We start from the raw sequence: 21,190 nt of genomic DNA on the forward strand, positions 1-21,190 counted from the left end.
CACCCTAGCAATTATTTTTTAAAGTACTTTCTTTTTCTCAAAGTCATAAAACAACCTTGCATGAGGAAAGTAACCACTGGCATTTGGGATGGGGTCACTGAAAATGCTTTTGGTGTTAAGTCCCAAAACATCTCTATCATAGACCATTAATTCTCTGGGGAACATTTGTCTTTAATAAAAAATACAAAGGAGCATCTTTATTTTTCGTTTCTTTCACTTGGAAGTATTAATTTTCCCAGAATTCGCTAAAAAGAAAAAGATAGATTTATGCTATGTTTTACTCCCATCGTTTGATTGATAGATCAATTGTTTTTTATTAGGGAAGAGATTTTAAATGGCTTAAATGTAATTCTATATCTCTCATTAAATTTTCAAAGCATGGATCCCAAAGAAACTTACGTTATCATCCTTTTCATTCATGAAAGATTCTAAGCTCTGAAGTAGATAAATTTAAGTATCTTATTTACCTTCTATTTTCCCATCAATATACAGCTATCAGCTACCATAAACAGACTCAGACAAGGAGATATGGAGATAAGGAGATTTTACAAAAGGAAATACAGCCCTTTAATAGGCATAGGGAATCATTTTGTAGTTAACATTACCTTAATAGAAATGTACAAAAAACATACTGAGAAACTGAAAAAAAAAAAAAATGCAATCTTTTATATAGGCTAAAAGGAAGATTGGACTAAAGTTATAAAGTTTTCAGATAAAGCATTAAAGACAAACCTAGAATGCTTTTAGCATTAAATAAAGGTACAAGAGAAAAGAGATTTTTTTCTATTATTTCATGTAGTTTTACTTGTTTTTCTAATTTCTTATTTTTAATCATGATTAGAAATATCAAAATGTTTGGATGTGTCCAAGTCTAGGTGAGAGTCCTAATCAAGATTCAGAAGAAGGCAAGTTTTTGATTCTAAGGGCATTTCCTACGGCCAACTTTTAAGCAATTAACTTCTAGCACACAGAGATAGAAGTTGGAAGCGAGTGAAAGTTTCTAGACACATTCTTCAAGAAAAATGGTCCAGCATCCTCCAGGCAGCCTAAAGCTGTGAAACATTAAGAACCAAAATGGACAGTATTGAAATGTAACTGGGTAAAGTTCTGGTTCTCAGATGCAAAGGCTGACATAACCCAAAAGTTAGTCAACAAAATGAATTCTCTCTGCCAACAGCTACCACATACATTTCCAATACTCCAAGTTGATATCTGCATAAATGTACCTGAAATATTATAGTTAGTCTTTAAAAGGCACATTGCCCTTTGGGACGCCTGGGTGGCTCTGGCGGTTAAGGGTCCAACTTCAGCTCAGGTCTGATCTCAATGGTTTGTGTCTTCAAGCCCCATGTTGGGCTCTGTGCTGACAGCTCAGAGCCTGGAGCCTGGTTTGGATTCTGTGTTTCCCTCTCTCTCTGCCCCTCCCCCGTTCACGCTCTGTCTCTCTCTGTCTCTCTCAAAAATAAATAAACATTAATAAATAAATAAATAAATAAATAAAAAGCACATTGCCCCAGCCACTCATTTCTTCAGCACAGATACCAAATCCAAGTATTTCTAGAGCAGCCCTTACACAGTACTAGCTGACAAGAAATCTACTCTAAATTTAGTAGAACATTAAAGGCAATACATTTCATTCTGCAACTTGCTAATGGTAAAAAAACTAGCATTTATGCAAATATATTATTAGCCTTCAGAACAAAAGGTTGAAACAAACTATAAGGAAATCAACTTAAGGTTCATAAATCCGCTATTTTAAAATAAGACCATTACGTGAGTCAATTCGGTAAGATCCAGACCTAAAAGAAAGTTTAGCTGATTCAAAGCCTTCATCAGCGCAAAAGGGTATCACTTACTTTGCATAAAATCCATAGCATAAAAAACAATCATAGACTTCCAGATCACATAGAAGGGCGCTAATTCTTGACTCAGATCAATTCATACTACCTGCAGACCAAATAATGGTTTTGCTTGATGACATAAGAGAATTTTTTTTTTTTTCTCCCAGGAGTAAGTAAACATTTTGGTTTACGATGCCCATAAGGAAAAAAGCTGGCAACTTCCTTCAAGATATACTGAAATCATTATTTGACATTTATAAATAAATGCAAAGTGTCTGTTTTCTTAATTCAGTTGATTATCATTTATCCTCCATTTGTCACTGCAAACTTAACAAGTCAGAGAATACATAACGAACTGTACAAAATAATAATAAGGAAACAAAATTAGGCTACTTACAAACTTCCTCTTCGGGGGAGACTCAACTCCTTCTGCAAAAGAAAAACAAAACAAAACATATAAATGAGAGGCTACATTAACCTTAGACTAGCAAGGCACCCAATGGGTGGCACAAAATGTGCCATTCTTCATTATGCTTGATTTGCCGTTTTCCACAATGCGAAGATTTTAATGTCATGATGTTACTCTGGATCCCTTACACTGCTCTCTTTATACACTCTGTTGGAACTACAAACACAGTTTATCTAAATTCCAAAACAGAAAAGACATTAATCCTCTCAAAGCAAGAGAGCAAAATACTGAGTTGAGTTACATGGACCTAAACTGGAGCATAAGGAAAAATCAGAGGAAGGCAAAATCAGAGGAACCCCAAAAGGAAAGAGATAGAAGGAGGAGCAGAAATAATACATTAAAATTAAATGAAAGGTGAAATGAAAAAAAGGCAGTTAAATCAGACTATTTACCCCTAGCAGAAATAAACTCGTGCAAAACAATGGGCACGCCAAAGATTATATATACATACATATTTTTTAAATAAAGCAAAAGGTTTCCTTCTGGTTTTATTTCTTAAAATAAGAGTGACTTATGACTTAGGATAATGAATGTCTAATGCCAGACAGCAACAATTAATAGAGTGCTTTTAAGTTTTAAAAAAGGGTGCTCTCATCCTTATCACAAATTAGGATCACTATCCATCTAACTATAGGGGAAGCTGTGAAAATAAACTAAAAAACCAAGCAAACAAACAAACAAAAAAGGGTTACAGGAATATCTTCATGCCTGGGTTCTCAGGAACGATCACTTGATGACAGTAATTAAAGAATAGGAAGCCATGAGTCATCTGGCTGTTTAAACTCTAAAAGAACACAGTATAAATTTGAAAGACTCAACTAAATTTGGGTTTTCATTCCTATAATGACTTTTTTTTCCTCTTGCCTCCCAGAGCTCGAACATTATCCCCTCAGCTTCAAATTCGCCTTTCTGTCCTTTATTTTTAGTGGATCCCTAACTGTGTGTCAGGGACAGAGCCTGCAGATCTTCTAAACAACACAATTTACTCCAGCCTAGCTTCCAGAACATGGCCTTGGAAGCAGCAGACCAGAGGGGAGGATGCTGCTTTAAATATAGCACGCTTTACTCATTAACTGGCAAACATATCCAGATACAATTACAATAATCATATCACTGTTTAATTACAAGAAGAAAAAAAATCAACCATTTTAGAAACAACAGACTTTCTTCCTCCGCTCAACAGCTAACGTTTCCTTCTCAAAGGCCGCAGGGTTCAGTGGTGAAATGCTGTATTTTTGTTTTGTTTTGCTTTTTTCTCAAATCCTTGATTATCCCCAAGAAATTATAGTGTTTGCTCAACTCGGATGCCTCACTGTCAAACATAAATATACCCTCATTTACTAAAACCCCTAATGACAAGAGAAAAGTCTCTGACCAAGACTGTTTTCCTTGGGAACTGAAATGTAAATAGAATAATCAATGAGTGATCCTCCATATGTATATCTTTGATTATGACAAACACTGAGAAATCTGTTTTGGATTCAAGTTAAAAAAAAAAAAAAAAAAAAGAAAAGAAAAGAAGCAAGAGAAGACCTCTCTAGAAATCATTCTTCACCAGACTGTGTCCTTTGGAAAGGAATTACTGAAACCTGATGCCTGGCAAAGGCCTGGAGCTCCAGTCAGTCAACACTGCGGTCCTGTGAGCTGATCTGACATCGGCACAGAAAGAAAAGGAGGCGGAGCCGATGTGTTATCATAAATAACAGAATAAGTTAGGTGTTATTTCAACTCTACACGCAAACAGATCACTCAGAGGGAAAGGGCCAAATGAATTATCGCCAAATAGTTCAATCAATCATATTCCACCCAATGACCTGACCATAAGCCAGCTGCTCTGCTCCGAGAAAAACCGCAGAAACAGCAGGATAAGGGATAAAAACCAACTCTGTTTTTAATCAGAAGTCTTTCCAATAGGTCTGGCATGAGGAGTTCTAAACAAGAAGAAAGGTTACAGTGGGTAACCCGGCACTGCCACTCCGCGGGACGGCAGCCGAGGCTCCAGGATGAGGAGCAGAGGACATTTAATAGGCCACCGTCAACTGACCTGAAGCTTCCCGCTAACCAAGCCGAAGGAGCTAATCCACCTGACGGTTTGAATGTCAGACTCGGGACTGGAAACTCAATTTGGCAGCAAATTGGAATCAGATGCGATGGTAATAAAGTGAGAGAAACGAATGTGCGGTGGCCAAGACCTTGTGAAGGGGAGCTGCAAAAGGCTGCAGATACCAGGAGCACTAGGCAATTGCACACGGAGCAGCGAGTGGCTAACGTGCGGGGACCACACAATGACCAGTCTGCACCACTCAGAGCAGCATCGAGGCTGCCACAGCCCCTGTGGTACAGTGTGTATGTGTCTTCATTGTATTTTCTTGATGTCAGGGTAACGTCGCTAACACGTGCCTCAATAATTAGATAAGACATATGGCATTGGTTGGAGCCATAAGCCAAAGGCTTCTGTGTAGTGTATGTGGAACACGTGTTAATAATTTAGCATCAGGTAAGAATTGGGAGATGGAAGAAGAGTGGGGCAAAGAGGAAAAAGTACCAGATATATGAACCTGAACTAAACAGCATGGAGTTATTAATCATCACAGGATTAAAGAAATTCCTAAGACTACATTTAAGAACATTAAAATTTTAGGGGCACCTGGTGGCTCATTCATTAAGCATATGACTTTGGCTCAGGCCATGATCTCCCACATCAGGTGATCTTGAGCCCCACTTCTGGTAAAACATGAGCCCTGGGTGAACCCACATCTCTCTCTCTCCCTCCCTCCCTCCCTCCCTCCCTCTCTCTCTCTCTCTCAAAAGAAAAAAAAAGAGAACATTAAAGTTTAAAAAATGGTCGGGGCACCTGGGTGGCTCAGTCGGTTGAACGCCCGACTTCAGCTCAAGTCATGATCTCACAGTCCATGAGTTTGAGCCCTCCATCATGCTTTGTGCTGACAGCTCAGAGCCTGGAGCCTGCTTCAGATTCTGTGTCTCCCTCTCTCTCTCTGCCCCTCCCCTTCTTAGGCTCTGTCTCTCTCTGTTTCAAAAGTAAATAATTTAAAAAACCATTAAAAAAAAAGATCTTCATTGCAACTGATTACTCAGTGACTTCTAATATTTTAGAAGTGTTGTGTATCATTACTTGCTGGACAGTACAATTTCCTTTGCCCCCCCCCCCCCCCGCTTTCTGAATGTGCTAACTAGCATGTATGTATAAGGGTGAAGTTGGGGTTCAATCTCACAACTTTGAGATCCTGATCTGGGTCACAATCGTGGAAATCAATAGTCGGAGGCTTAACCAACTGAACACACAGGTGCCCCAATACTGTTACCTTCTTGTAATTCCTGGATAAGAGTGAGGACAAACAACGGTACCTCAAATCCAGTAAAAGAATTCCCAGGGAATCCATGAAGAAAAGAGCCTTAACAAATGATTCTGCCCCAAGGCACCTGGGTGGCTCAGTGGGTTTGGCTTAGGCTCAGGTCAGGCTCTGTGCTGACAGCTCAGAGCCTGGAGCTAGCTTCAGATTCTGTGTCTCTCTCTCTCCTCCTGCCCTCTCCCCTAACCGATGCTATGTCTCTCTCGCTCTTTCTCAAAAATAAATAAACATTAAAAAAATAAATAAAACAAATGATTCTGACCCTTTCCCCTAGCCAACCTTGGCCTCAAAGGGACAAAATAACTTGTTTTATTCATAAAAACAATACAGAAAACTGAAATATTTAATATGTACAAGCAATTTCCACAATGATAATTAAAAATATATGCTATTTAATAAGCATTTAATAGTTACACATACACAAATAAAACAAGATGGCTACATATGTTTAGGGGATCTTTGAGCTATTCTTTGATGGGTCTTTTAAATCATAAAAGAAAAAAGAGATTTACATATATTATCAAAAACATATGTAGATATCCCCCTGTGTAACAGGTGAAGCTTAATTCTCTTCCCCCTGACAGTGGGCTGGACTTAGTGACTGACTTCCAAAAATAGAAAAGAGAAAGGGAAAAATAACTTTTCAGTGGAGAAACTTGACAGACAAGGTCTTAACCAAGTGATCCAGGTTAACACCACCTGGTAAGTCATTTGCTCTCATGTGCCCCTGATAGGATGTGATGAGAAGGGGCTTCACCTCTGTGGTATTCTCTCTCAAAATCCCTAAGTCCAGTCTAATCATGAAAGAACATCAAGCAAACCCGAGTTGAGGGTCATTCTACAGAATACCTGACTAGTACTCTTTAAAACTGGCAGGACTGTGAAAAACAGGGAACATTTGAGAAACTGTCAAAGATCAAAGGAGAAGGCAGACAGGATGACTAAATGCATCAGTGTAGGATCCCGAGCTGGCTTCTGGATCATAAAAAGGCCATTAGCAAAACACCTGCTGCTATCCAAATAAAGTGTAAGTCTCGTTAATTACGTACCAATGTTAATTTTGTAGTTTTGCCAAGTGTATTAAGGCTATATAAGATAATTATGTAGTGGAAAAGTACAGTGAAGTGTCTTAAAACTTCTATAAATCTAAAATTATTTCAAAAAATTTAAAAAGTTCTGGCACAAGAGAAGAGAGAGAGAGGGAGAAAGGAAAACTGGTGGGGAGGGAAGGCAAAGGCCAGAGAATGGAAGGAACAAATGAAAATCTCAATACTCGAAGCTTCTTTTAAGGAAACATTTAATCCCAGTTTTTAGGAGGTTACAGAAGTAATCTATGTGAAAGAAGACTGTGATTAGGACCATCCCTGAAGATGAAGAGAAGCAGTCAGATTTGAGATGCATTTTGATAGAATCTATATATTAAAAAAAACCTATATAGAATGGGAAAGAAATCAAGGAAAAGTCAAAAATTTTCTGCACCAATATACTTGGAGGGCAGAACAGTTTTGTTTGGACATGTTTCGTCCAAGATGATTCTAAGAATTCCAAATAGAAATTTCCAAAGAGGTGGATGGACTTCTATTAACCTGGGTTCAGAAAAGAGGTCGGGGCTGCAGATACCCTTTGGAGTCATTACCATCTAAGATGGTATGTAAAACCATAGGCTGGCTGAGACAGGAGGAGTGAGAACATACAGAGAAAGATGCACACCTTTATGCATTGTCAGGAGCACCTTAACATTTAAAATCTTCAGATGGGAAGACTCGTGCTACATGTTGCTAAATGATGCTTTGCACTCCTTAGCAACTATGGTTCGTTTTATTTTGTTTTGTTTTTGTTTGAAAGAACGTGCACGCGAATGGGGAAGGAGCAGAGGGAGAGAGAATCTTACGAGGTAGGGTTCCGTCTCAGGATCCTGAGATGGCTACCTGAGCCAAAATCAACAGACAGATGTTTAAGTGACTGAGCCACCCAGGTGCTCTGCAATTATGATTCTTCTAAACAAAAGAAACTGGGTAAGACTACAAATAAAAAAAAAAAAAAAACCTATCTATTGGGTAGATACCAGCTCTCACACCGGATGACAGGATGGTATCACAGACGATCAGAAAATGGACAGGAACCAGAAAAGTGAACCCTAGAAACAGCCCAGTTAGAACATCCCCACAACTGAACCTGAACTCAAGCCCAGCCTCCACGGAATAGATATTAACTGTCCCTGTGCCTTTCCCGCATTGCTCTGGATGGGCTCCCATTCCCTGTGAGTATTAGGGTCATCACAGCTGGGTCTCTGCCTCAGCTGTCAAGAAACAGAGAAAAGGAATACTAGCTCCCTTCACCAGCAAAGTGGGAGGTGGGGCCACATCTACCAAGACCCGTACTCTGGAAGGAATATCCTCCAAGAAAAGTAACATGGACACATGGAAGTTCTGCAACCTACCCTCTCTCCAAGAAGGAGAAGGAGAAGGAGAAGGAGAAGAAGGAGGAGGAGGAGAAGGAGGAGGAGGAAGAGGAGGAGGAGGAGGAGGAGGAGGAGGAGGAGGAGGAGGAGAAGAAGAAGAAGAAGAAGAAGAAGAAGAAGAAGAAGAAGAAGAAGAAGAAGAAGAAGAAGAAACTAACAAAAAACCCAAATAGAATGGCAATGTCTAGAATATACCATTTCCTCACTACTCTCCAGAAATCATTAAAGTTTATTTTCCCCCATTTCATCATTCCTTAATTAGTCATTGGTAGGCTCACCATTTTATCATGGGTTACTACAACTACTCTGCATTTACAGACGAACTATTAAGTTAGGGAGAGGCTTCAAAGGACCAGGACGTGCAGGGCAGCGTATCAGGCAATGTTAGGGGCTCCTAAGGAGGAAACAAAAGATGGCAGATTTAAAAGCAGTGTTGGGGAAATGGGCACACACACGTGAAAAGAGATACCACCAGGTGTGAGATTACACAGTTTAACCTGAACGTGTAACTGCTAACGGTGGAGAGAAAATAAAAGGGGATAAGGTAATTCAGCTCGAGCAGTGTTTTTTGTTTGTTTGTTTTTAAGTAGGCTTCTGAACAGTGAGATCAAGACCTGAGCTGAGATCTAGAGTGGGACCCTTAACCAACTGAGCCGCCCAGGTGCCCCCAAGCACAGGTTCTGAATGTAGCCAGGCTACACATTAACATCATCCAGGGAGCTTTTTAAAATGCCAAGGCCTGAACCCCACTCCTAGAGATGTACGGGGAGTTGTTTGAGTAAATTGTTAAGGGGACTTAAAAGAACTAACCTCCACTAAAGGACAATGAGTTTGCATAAATCATTCGCTTTTGGATTTTTTTCTTTATGGTATATTAGTTTTCTTTTTTTTTTTTTAACATTTATTTATTTTTGAGACAGAGAGAGACAGAGCACGAACTGGGGAGGGTCAGAGAGAGAGGGAGACACAGAATCCGAAACAGGCTCCAGGCTCTGAGCGGTCAGCACAGATCCCGACGTGGGGCTCGAACTCATGAACCGTGAGATCATGACCTGAGCCGAAGTCGGACGCTCAACCGACTGAGCCACCCAGGCGCCCCGGTATATTAGTTTTCTAACTGTCACTAAGAGTCACCTTTTAGATTTTCAGGTATTTCCTTTGCAAGTGGGAAGCCCTATAGGGCAAGGAAAGGTACCCCGAGTGGAACTCCCTCTACCTGGAAGGGTGCACAACTAGCTAGAAGTACAGATTCATCCGAGAACTGGCTCTTGTAAAGAAATTATTTTGGCCCCGTTTTTCTGGCCTCCATATCTGAAAGTCACTTGTGAAGGCAGACACACAGGTCAGAGAAGTTCATACTACAGAAACAGATCTTACACGACACTTGGTTTAGAATCAGAGTAGTAGCCGACAGCAGCCTACGTTCAAACAACACTTGAAAAATCTAGTGAACAGCCCATAAAGACCTTGGTTTTCTGCATTAAAAACTTGTACAGGAAAGCTGGAAAAGCAGTAGGTGCACCTCCACAGATATACTTGGACATTCATACCATTCGACCTATAAAAAAAAAAAAAATCACTAAAATCCCTCAGTGGGAATGTGAGAGGGATGGAGAATCCCAAAGGATCTCCCTTTCTTGCAGGTTTTATTTCATTCTGCTTTTGTATCTATAACCATGATGCACTTTAAATGTATTTATTTGTGGTAGTAAAGTTCAACAAGATGCACCACAAAAATCAAACACAAAATGCTTGCTGGATTTTTATACCAATCTTACTTGATCAAAACCCCATACTCACTTTCTTTGAATAGCAGAAGAAGGTAAGTATCATCTTGTTTTCTTGCCAAGCTGACTTTTTCTGCTATGAACCCAAATAATCAGCTATCATCTTCATGTCTTGGCATTAGGCTTACAGGTTCGTTCTACAGACAGAGTTTCTAAGATATCACAGTATGGCTATCCGTCTCTTTTGGTTTTGTAAGATCTTACCAATAAACGTGTGAAGAATTTTATAACAAAGTCACCTGGCTGTCTGACAGGACACTCAAGTTATCCCCTTGAAAGCCCAGGGGGGACCTGCAATTGCCCACAGCCACAAAACCAGGCGATGCTGGCAGCAAAATCTAAACCAGAGTCATCCAGTTCCAATTTCCCCCCTACGAAGCACTGTGAAAATGTCAGACAGTGGGCAGAGGGGTGATGTGAGCCGCTGAGAGGGGGTCTGAATGAGCACACATGGAGAGAGGGCTGGAATTAGTAACAAAAGAGGGCAGTCTTTCCTCTAAAGAGGAAGAAAGGTACAGGTGTGAACAGGTGCCTTTAAAGAAGAGCGAAGTCAAAGTGAAGCCATTTACTTGGAGTTCTGTAATTTCAGAAACACCTAAGTCAAAATGCTCTACCGAGGGTGAAGCCAAGGGGCATGTGCAGGGATTAAAGCAGGCAAAATGGGTGTCCTTTATTCTATCACACACTTTTTAATAAGGGCCTTTTCCTGGGGGGAAAAGGATTCCATTTGCTGTAAAATGTAGTGTTGAAAAACCTGGAATAGAGGTCTTTTTATAGTATGCAGTAGGACCAAGAGGGGGAGGTCATCAGTTTTCTTTAAGGAGGGTGAGCACTGCTTGTCGGTCAGCGATGTTCCCTGTCATTTGCGATAACAACATCTGGTAGACGAGAGACACTATTCTCAACCTCAAGGCTTACCTCAGGTTAAGTGAAGGTAATGATAAAGTTCACTGTTTGGCCAGTCAGTGGGTTCAAAGATGGCATGTGATTCAATCTGAGAACACGAGATGCAAAACAGTGTTTGCTCCAGGCTCCTGAGAAAGAACTCCCTACCTCTTACAAGAGAGCTAGCAGGAAAGAAGGAACATTAACCCCAGAAAGCTAATGGCAGTCACAACACAGACCACGGACACTGGGTCTTGGGTGGTATCTCTCATACATGATTCAGGAGCCAGATTCTGGGGGTTGGGTAGGCAACCTCAGGAGTCAAGCAAATGGGTATTCCAAAAAAGGGAATTAATGTAGCAACGTAGGGTGGAATGAAACAGTACACAGCTCTTTGTAAATTGGGAAAAGCTGGAACTGATGGTAGAAAGAAAAAAACCCACAGGACAAGAAAACAGAGGCAGAAATAGAGTCAAATCACAAAGTTTTCTGAAGAGTCTACTTTTAACCTATAGGCAATGAGGAGCTCCTACAACATTTTATTAAATTTAAAAAAAATTTTGTAACGTTTATTTATTACTGAGAGACAGAAAGACACAGAGCATAAGCAGGGGAGGGGCAGAGAGAGGGGAGACACAGAATCTGAAGTAGGCTCCAGGCTCTGAGCGGTCAGCACAGAGCCTGACACAGGGCTCGAACTCATCAACTGTGAGATCATGAACTGAGCTGAAGTCAGTCACCTATCCAACTGAGCCACCCAGGCGCCCCTATTAATTTTTTTAATGTTTATTTATTTTTGAGACAGAGTTTGTATGTGCATGCATGTGAGCAGGTCAGGGGCAGAGAGAGAGGGGACCAGAGGATCCAAAGCAGATCCTGTGCTGCAGTGAGCCCTGTGCGGGTCTCGAACTCATGAACCGTGAGAACTTGAGCCAAAGTCAGATGCTCAAATGAGTGAGCTGTGCAGGTGCCCCTATACCATTTTAAATATGAGAAAAAGATGGTCAAATCTACATCTTAAAAAGGATCACTTTGGCATAAGGGTGTCAAATGTCTTATTTAAGACAAACAGGAAAGGAATAAGGTGGTTTATGAAGTCGTCAGGCAAGCACGGTAGAGTAGGGACCAAGGAAGAGGCGGTGGGGAGGGCAGGGAGGAGCAGATTCATGAGAGAAATGTTGCTGGATCCACAAGCATTGAGAATAAATGCTTAACTAATGGGAAGGTTTAAAACCTTAGGAGCTAAGGGCAAGGTGCCATGCCGAGATTAGGAAAAAGGGCCATTCAAAAGGGTCACAGAGAACCTTTCAGAAGTTAAAAGAAATCTGAAGGTGGATGAGGGGATAGCAAAACTATTCAAGTTAGACCACAGGGTCCCTGATGGGCAGGAACAGGAGATGAAAGTTCCAGAGTAAGGTAAGAGCAAGGGTCAGCATCCTGGGTCTTTCTTACATGAAAGTTACACATCAATCATCACAAACCCCTTTTCCACTTGATTCGTACACACGGGGTGGAAATGGTTTTTCTTTACTAAGCTCATCCACTTAATAACAGTCCCTCACATTTACTGTGTGCTGACATACATTATCTTATTTCACGCACACTAGTATTTCCATTTTACAGAATCGAGACACAGACAGGTTAAGTAGCTTCCACAAGGTCACAGAGCTGGGAAATGGCTTAGCCTCTTGGAATCCACATCAGCCGGAGTCCAGAGCAGTTTAATTATTTTGCATCCCCAAGGAAGACTTGCAGGGTCTGCACTGGGACCCCGCCTCATGTCGGCTATCGAGCTGCATTCGTAGTTAATAACACACTGGCAATTACTCTCAGGAAGGGGTCCTAACACATTTCTGAGGCTCTTTCTAAGCAAATTTCACACAAATCATTTCTTATAGATTGATTTTATTCTAAGCAGAGCCTTGAAAACACGTTACTTTTAACACAGACCTTTTAAAGTTGAAAAAGCATTACAAGTCAAATATCCAGCTAATCCCGAGTAAATGACCAATGAAACAGGCTTCCTTTACCAGCTGCTTTCAATCGTTCCTGAAGTTTTCTAAACATGCTACCTTTTTGACTTCAAAAAAAATCAAGGCTGGGAATCAGACATTTGCATCCACAGTGCGTTCCCCAATCAGTATTATATAAGGGAAATCTACCTCCTAGGTCAGTTTCTACACTTCCCTGCATGGGTTGTTATATTAATAACATCTTCAGTTTACTGAGTGTTTACTATATACTAAACGAAGGGCATTCATTTCTTCAAGATTAGTAGCTTCTAGCAAAGTGAACTTTTATGTGCTTATTTTGTTCTCTAAGAACAAAGGACTATTTCTTTCAAGAGAAAGCGTGTCCTTTTTGAAATTAAACAAACTCCTTTTGATCCAGTTAAAGGAGCCACAGTCTGTCAGAACAAAAGAAGCTAAACAAGAAAACATTAGATCAACCAAACTTTAGCCTGAAAAAAAAAATCCTTATTTAAGCTAACTGTATACCTGAGAATGATTAAATGGACAAGATCTAGATTCACATACACATATCGTCTAAAAAAACTTTCCTTACCTTCTCTAGGACTCAGTTTCCTGAATTATAAAATGAAGATATGACAATTGATGTCATAAGGTGTTGAGAACATTCACGAGAACACATGTCCTGCATTTAGCCCAGTTCTCAAACACGAAAGCACCCTACATGTCAGCTATGGCTATTTTGGCACACATGACATGAGGTACCCAGGGCACAAGTGAAGAACTCTGATAAACACAGAACGGGGGAAAATCAAAGAGGGAGCACACAGGATCCCTACTTTTCCTTGCTCAGTGTGGAATCTGGACACAGTTCTGTGAACAACCTGGAAGATTCAAAGCAAATCAAGCTTCAGTGAAATCACACACTGTTACTAATCATCACGAAAATGCCCGTAGCAGATCAACCACAAATGCTAGATATTTAGAATTTTAATTGCCTTGAAGACAGTGCAAGTTTAGAGGTCCTTCAGGACTATAAAATTAAGGTCATTGTGGACAAGTTTTGTGATTTTCTTTTTTCCCTTAGAAGAGTCTTATGAAGACCTTGATAAATTCACATATCAGCCTGGCCACTTAACTATGTTTCTTGTTACTTGGGAAAGCCTGTGACCTACAGTGAGCTTAGATAAAAAGGCAACACTGCACAGCTGTGCCCCACAAGGCTTTGCAATTTTTTTCAGTTCTTCCATCCATTACCCGCAAATTATAGTAAATTCAAAATATTGATCTGCACACCCCTATATGGGAAAAAAGTTACCATCGACTTTTATTGCTTATTGTTGGGTACAATTCCCTGGAATCAATAAAAGCTACAATGTTCATAAGCTTCTAAAAGCTAGTTAATATAGTGGATATAAGATACCTCTTAGGATCGGTATGATTCTATAAGATTCTTCAATAGAACAGTGGCTGGCGAACATCTTCAATGTTCAAAAGCCTTATTTGATTTTAGAATCTTCTCATTACCCAGGACAATGTGTCAATGACTGGGAATAAAAATGAAGCAATTACAAAGCACCCCCCCCACCCCTCCCCCACCCCCGCCTTAACAGATCTTCACCTTTACCTTCTGGATCCCTTGCATTCCTACACTGATATCACTGTCTCATCTGGGGGCAATTATTAAGCATTGTGATCATTTTTTAACAAGTGTATCTTAACACCGATTTAGCATAAGTTTTCTTGACGGTAGCTTCCAGGTTCGATCAGAGGAGACCAGTTTGCCAGTAAACAATATTTCAACTGCCCCTAATTCAAAGAATCAATATCCTTTTATGAACCAATTTTTAGAAATCAGATAATAATTCACATGTTCCATTAAAATTACGGACAACCTTAATACAAAAAGAAAAGGGCTTTTTATAGAAACAGGAACCAGAATTGGATGAGACTATTTGACCAGTGATAGTGAATTTATTCAGCTGAGATTAATCATTTTTATTTACTGAGGACACCTCAGAGTTTACCTAGCAGCCACTCTTCTGAAAGCCCATTTTAGTGTAGAAATTTACTGGCAAACCAGCTCCAGGGAGCTCTTGAAGTGCTGTATGGAGCTAATACCCACAAGTCTGCTCTCTTCAGACACTCTCCTCCATCTAAATGCAAAAGACAACACTTAAAATGTACATATAAAATGTACGAGGGTGATGGAAGATTAATGACACACATATTCAAATAATCAATAATGTGACTTAAGCCTTTAATGGTACTGGAATTTATTGTAAAGAGGTCACAGGATAAAATAAACAAGTGGCTTGGAGGGGATATATTTTACTTAGTAAGTGGTCCTAGTTGATAAAGGATACGGTATCTGACTCTTTAAAATCATTTTCTCCAATGTGCTGTTTCAAATAACACCAGCTGGAAGATGCTGGAATCGGGAATCCCAAGATGGACAAACACGAATTGCGGCATCTCCTATTTCCTGCTTCGCGCCTCCCCCTCTAGAACCACCATGAACACTGTCACTGCTGAGCCTGCTGCCACAGTGCCACCCATCAGGTCGGCTCTGGTAAGCGCCAGGCACCGTGCTACATGTTTTCTCATACAGGATTCTGCCAAAGATTTGATGCTGCCCTGCAGTTACAGAAAGGGTTACCACTATTTTCTCTGATGGGGACACTGAGTACTGGAAAAGTTAGGCTGTGGTTTGCTCAAAGTCAGAGGCTTCCTGTAAAGGATAGCAGAGCCAACACTCAGGGAGGATGACCAACACTGTTTCCATATACGGCACCGGCCATGGACATTCAACCAACATTTTCACGTGAGAAATAATAAATCCTTATTTGTTTAAGCTACTATTGGTCTTTCTGGTATTTATTTGCAGCTGAATATATTCCAGGGACCCTGCAAACCTTTTCTAGTCACCTTTGGGGCGGTGTATCCAAAGGCCAATGTGGCATCACGACAGCCTACTGCCATCAACTCCAAGCATTAGAAGGGCTGGAGCTTGTACCCAAGGAAAATGACCAAATGCTCCTTAAATTAACATTAGATTCTATGAGAAACCAAAACTTTGACAACATTGATTACAGATCTGTCGATGCGGTTCCTTTCTCCAAAACAGATTTGGGAGAGCTGCCCAGCGTGTGTTAATGACTTTGAAGTTAACTAAAGAGACTCCAAACTTAATGGCATCACATTTGTGACAGTTAATTAGCAGAAAATATTACAGTGCAGTGAAGTTTTTGCCTTTTTTTTTTTTTTAAGCATCAAAAGCAATAAAAGGCTTTGGGTTTTTAATTGCTTCTTCCCAAAGACTGAATTCTGCTCTTACTGCTAAGACAAAATCCTTCTCTCAAAGTCAAAATGATCCCTTGTGATGTTTTTGGATCACAAGAACTACAAAACGGGTGGATGTTTAAGTCTGAGACCTAAGAAAGTTTTCATAAGATGGCCTCTCATTTTTGTTGACTGAAAAAATAAAGCAATTTCCAAGCAGGAAGATTTTCCCTTTATAACATGTGAATGTCGCCATTTGTAATTCAGGGGTGAGCTTAAGTGGTTTCCACTTTGGTTTCTATTACACTAATTAGGTTCTTCCTTTGAAAAAATAAAAAGCGTAACAGACCTTATTGTATTGACGTGCTTACTATATTACACAGAAGCTTTGTGTTCTCACAATGGATCACACTGGATTACCTTGGAAACCTGAAACTGACAGTTAATTCTGGACTCACTATCTATAGAATAAAAACAAACAACACTAATAGTAAACGCTGACGAGACATATGTGTAGGATATTGGAATAACCCGTATGCTTATCTCATTGAAACTATAGTGAATAAACCTTAAAAAAAAAAAACAAACCCTGGCAATACTATAAAATATCATGAACAAAGAGGGGGAACCAACCTTAGATCATTAAAGAATACAAAGTGATGGTCTAAACTATCTTTCAAAGTCACACTACTTAGACAAGCTGATGAATTTACACTAATGCTCTTAAAGGGCTCTATTCCTTTTAAATACTACCTTAAAAAAGAGAAAGTAAACTTAATTACACTGAATTGAATTATTTATCAGAACAAAACAGCCAGTACCTAAGTAAAAAAGACTATTAAAGAATTATATCTTTTTTTTTTAACTGAGGCATAAATGACATAGAACACTGCATAAGTTTAAGGTGTGCAACATGTTGATTTGATACATTATGTTGCAATATGTTTGCCATATTCTACTGTGTCGCGTAATTATTATTGCTTCTAGTGGTAGGAACAATTAAGATCCTGTCTCTTAGCAAGTCAGCTCCATGTTTATCATACAGTTTCCTGGTCTGTAAGTGCTGTACTGTATACTACAAGTCCAGAACTTATTTATCTACTGATTTCAAGGATGTGCTCTTAAACCACATCTCTTCATACGCCCCACCCCTGGTAACCACCGTTCTTGGGTTTTGTTTTGTTTTTTTGAGTTTGGGTTTTTTGTGGATTCCACATAGAAGAGATTTTATGTCTCTTTTAAAGACAAACTGTAAATATAAACATCCTTCATGGGAAATGCTATACACTGACTGAATCAAATTGATAACCCACACATGCCTAGGCTCACCAGGATGAATGTGTTTAAATGGCAGAGACTCAGAGAGGTAGCCAGGCAGAATGGCTCAGCATACTGGTTTTAGGGGGTGCCTGGGTGGCTCAGTCGGTTAAGCATCTGACTTCGGCTCAGGTCATGATCTCACAGTCCGTGAGTTCAAGCCCCTGTGGGGCTCTGTGCTGACACCTCAGAGCCTGGAGACTGCTTTGGATTCTGTGTCTTCCTCACTCTGTCTCTGCCCCTGCCCTGCTTGTGTGCTCATGCTTGCTCGCTCTCTCTCTCTCTCTCTCTCTCTCAAAAATAAATAAATAATTTTAAATTAAAAAAAAAAAAAATACTGGTTTAGGAGTATGGCCTTGGGCAAAGTACTTAACTTCTCTGTGGCTCTCTTCTCTCACTGCAAGTCATAGATAATAATAGCTCATAGTGTTATTATGAGGATTCAATGAAGTAATACACATAAAGTACCTAGATAAGTGACTGGCATACATCAAGCATGCCAATACCAGGTTATTATTCTATTCTAAATATTCATGCACAAATCTGACATTACAACCTAAAAGTTTTGCAATTTAAAAATATAAAGTGCTCCTCCACATAATAGGTAGTCATGCTGATCTATCCTCTGTGCACCAAAGGACAGATGAAAACCAACAAAAAATTTAAATATTCTTTGAGCCTGCTTAAATGAAAGCTTAAAGAATCTGTCTTCGGATTTCCTATTGATACTCTGAGGTGCTTTCCAAATGAGCTCAGCTACTTTGAAACTAAGCCAAAACAGATTACCTAGGAGGATGTAAATGCCCTTCCTGAAGCATGAAGTCCATCGCAATGGAAACCAAACTTCCTAAAAAGAAAGCCAGATTCCATTTTTATCCACACACATGCTAAACAAGTCGGCATATGTTCCCCGCATCCTACCCTGCATATTTTAACCAGACCCTTTTTACCATGTGTGGGCTTCAATAAATTGCAAGTGAAAAGGTATTTCTTGCTCTGACCACGGACAGGGCTAGATCTGTTGCCTATGCTGCATTCTGTATTTTTCTCAGTCCACCTTTCATCAATAAATAACAGTGTTGCTTTAACTAAAAAGTGTGGAAAATTCTGATTGAATTTTCCACTTCAAAGTACACAAAATCATTTCATCTAACATGCTGTGTTGGAAAATCCATGCTCCATTCTGACCTCCTGTTGCAGTCTATTTCAAGTATCGGTGATGCTCCATGTCACGCTGCATGGCTGCTGAAGGAGGGTAAACATATTGACTGAGAAATGTTTTGAAAAACCCCTATTCCACACAGATCCCAGCCACTGTCAAAAATCACAAAAATGTTTGCATTCTGTCTGTGCAAGAGCATGACCGAGCTCTAGGAGAAATTCCCACAATAAATAAAACCAGCTACTTGCATAACTCTCCATCTAAACTGGACCGTGCTGGGCTTGGGGCGAGGGGGGTTGGCGGGAGGACAGGGTTCAGCCCAAATAATGTGCTCAGAGGTGTATAAGAGAAGACGTTATTAACTGTGCCCTTCCTTTCACCTATTTGCAAGGTTAAAATAAAATTTAGCCGGAGAGATTACCACCACTAGGAGAAGGCACAACTCAGCCGGCAGGCAAGGAACACACCGAAGGGAAGGTAATATATTGATTGACCTTTCCTTCCAACTGCAGTCTAGGCAGCGAGCTGTCTTTTTTCATTTGGAGGGATATGACAGCTGACCTAGCTTATTTTCCTGGACTAGCAAACTAGGACAGTCCTTGGACAAGTTAGGCAGCCGAGACCATATACCCTACGATGACAGAGTGCTGCAATGCCAACACGGCTCTAAGTGGAAACACTGAACAGTAATGCTGTCACCAGATAGGCATCTGGGTTAGAGCTCTTCTTACCTCCAAAAATCAAAACTTCCCCATCAGAAAACGGTGGGGAGGAGGTTTTCCAGGTGTACAGAATGGCCGTCAATGTGAATTATTCATATTCCCTGACATAAACAGGAACAGGGTCCACATGATTTAATATTTCCCAAAGAATTTTGCTAGCGGTTATCCATTGAAAATAAAAAACTTAAAGTTCCTTGACTTCTGTATTCAATTAAGCCGGGGAATCACATAATTAAATACAGCACAGAGCATTTACTTAAGTCAGGATTTTTGCCATTATTAGCATTTTACCTAACAAGATCAAGGGGCACAGTCAGCAGTGTTCCACAAAATAATGGGTCCCTGGAACACTCTGGGGGGAAACCCCACTCAAGGCATGTGGATCCAACATGTTCTGAGAAAGGCAGTTTCACCGAGCCCTCATTTTAGTACAATGGTAGGCCAATCATAAGAAAAGCAGAGACAAAAATTATTCCTGTGCAATATGCCACTTACTGCACTCAGTCACTCTGAATTTCACAGTCTTGTATTGCACTATGATGAAACAACTAGGTGACCTATGCTGTAATTCAATCAAGTGTCTCCTACTATGCCGTGCAAGACTGTACAACTAATCCAACGGGAGACAGAAAACGAGAGCTACACAAACAAATCCCTTGTGCATCACAGGGATCGGATCTCCAAAGAACTAAACACAAAGCATAAAAACACTACTGTTCCATAGGCCTAGAGTTCAAGTGACAGATAAACCCAGTTAATAAATAATTTTAAAAAAAACTATTGGGGTGCCTGGGTGGCTCAGTCGATTAAGCGTCCACCTTCAGCGCAGGTCATGATCTCACAGTTTGTGAGTTCGAGGACCATGTCAGGCTCCATGGTGACAGCTCAGAGCCTGGAGCCTGCTTCAAATTCTGTGTCTCCCTCTTTTTCATCCCCTTCTCAACTCATGCTCTGTCTCTCTCAAAAATAAACAAACATTAAAAAAAATTTTAATAAAAAAACCTTATTACTATGTCTATATTTATAACAGCAATGGAATCACAGAGCTGGTCTCCTATTTATCAATGGCCAAGAACTTATCTTTGTTCTCTTTTTACCACTGGCAGATTTCCTGATCTCCTTGAACATTATTTACTATTTATGAGACTTGCATTTCCACTTAGGATGTAGACCATCACAAGATACCATTACTCTCAACAATATGAATGAAGATATGAAGAAAAACAAGACATGAAAAGTGCAAGTTTGGCTGTTTCCTCCCTGTCCTGCCATTCCACCATGGTTGAGAGCTAGCCATGGGCCTCTTGCTTCAAGAATTTATAACTTGGCACAAAAAAAGACACTCACAACAATGGAACCGAATATAGAACCCAGAAATGGACCCACAAATGTATGGCCAACTAAACTTTGACAAAGCAGGAAAGAGTATCCAATGGAAAAAAAGACCATCTCTTCAGCAAATGGTTGCTGGGAAAACTGTACAGTGACATGCAGAAGAATGAACCTGGACCACTTTCTTAACAACATACACAAAAATAAACTCAAAATGGATGAAAGACCTAAATGTAAGATAGGAAGACATCAAAATCCTAGAGGTGAGAGCAGGCAAAAACCTCTTTGACCTCGGTTGCAGCGGCTTCTTATTCAACATGTCTCTGGAGGGAAGGGAAACAAAAGCAAAAATGAACTATTGGGACCTCATCAAAATAAAAAGCTTCTGCACAGCAAAGGAAACAATCAGCAAAACTAAACGGCAGCCGACAGAATGGGAGATTTGCAAACGACATATCAGATAAAGGGTTAGTATCCAAAATCTATAAAGAACTTACCAAACTCAACACCCAAAAAACAAATAATTCAGTGAAGATATGGGCAAAAGACATGAATAGACACTTCTCCAAAGAAGACATCCAGCTGGCTAAC

General features: G+C 40.1%; 1 protein-coding gene across 9 annotated transcripts in view; it reads right to left on the reverse strand.

Annotated features, from left to right (window-relative positions):
• MAST4 (microtubule associated serine/threonine kinase family member 4) overlaps positions 1-21,190 on the reverse strand; it is a 568,580-nt gene that overhangs the window by 273,810 nt on the left and 273,580 nt on the right. For all 9 annotated transcript variants that reach the window (XM_058730754.1, XM_058730743.1, XM_058730735.1 and 6 more), the window contains one exon: positions 2,239-2,270. In XM_058730754.1, the coding sequence (XP_058586737.1) occupies positions 2,239-2,270 (32 nt within the window). The remainder of the gene's footprint in view (positions 1-2,238; positions 2,271-21,190) is intronic.

This window comes from Neofelis nebulosa, chromosome 1 (assembly GCF_028018385.1).
Source record: "Neofelis nebulosa isolate mNeoNeb1 chromosome 1, mNeoNeb1.pri, whole genome shotgun sequence".
NCBI classification, from domain to species: Eukaryota; Metazoa; Chordata; class Mammalia; order Carnivora; family Felidae; genus Neofelis; species Neofelis nebulosa.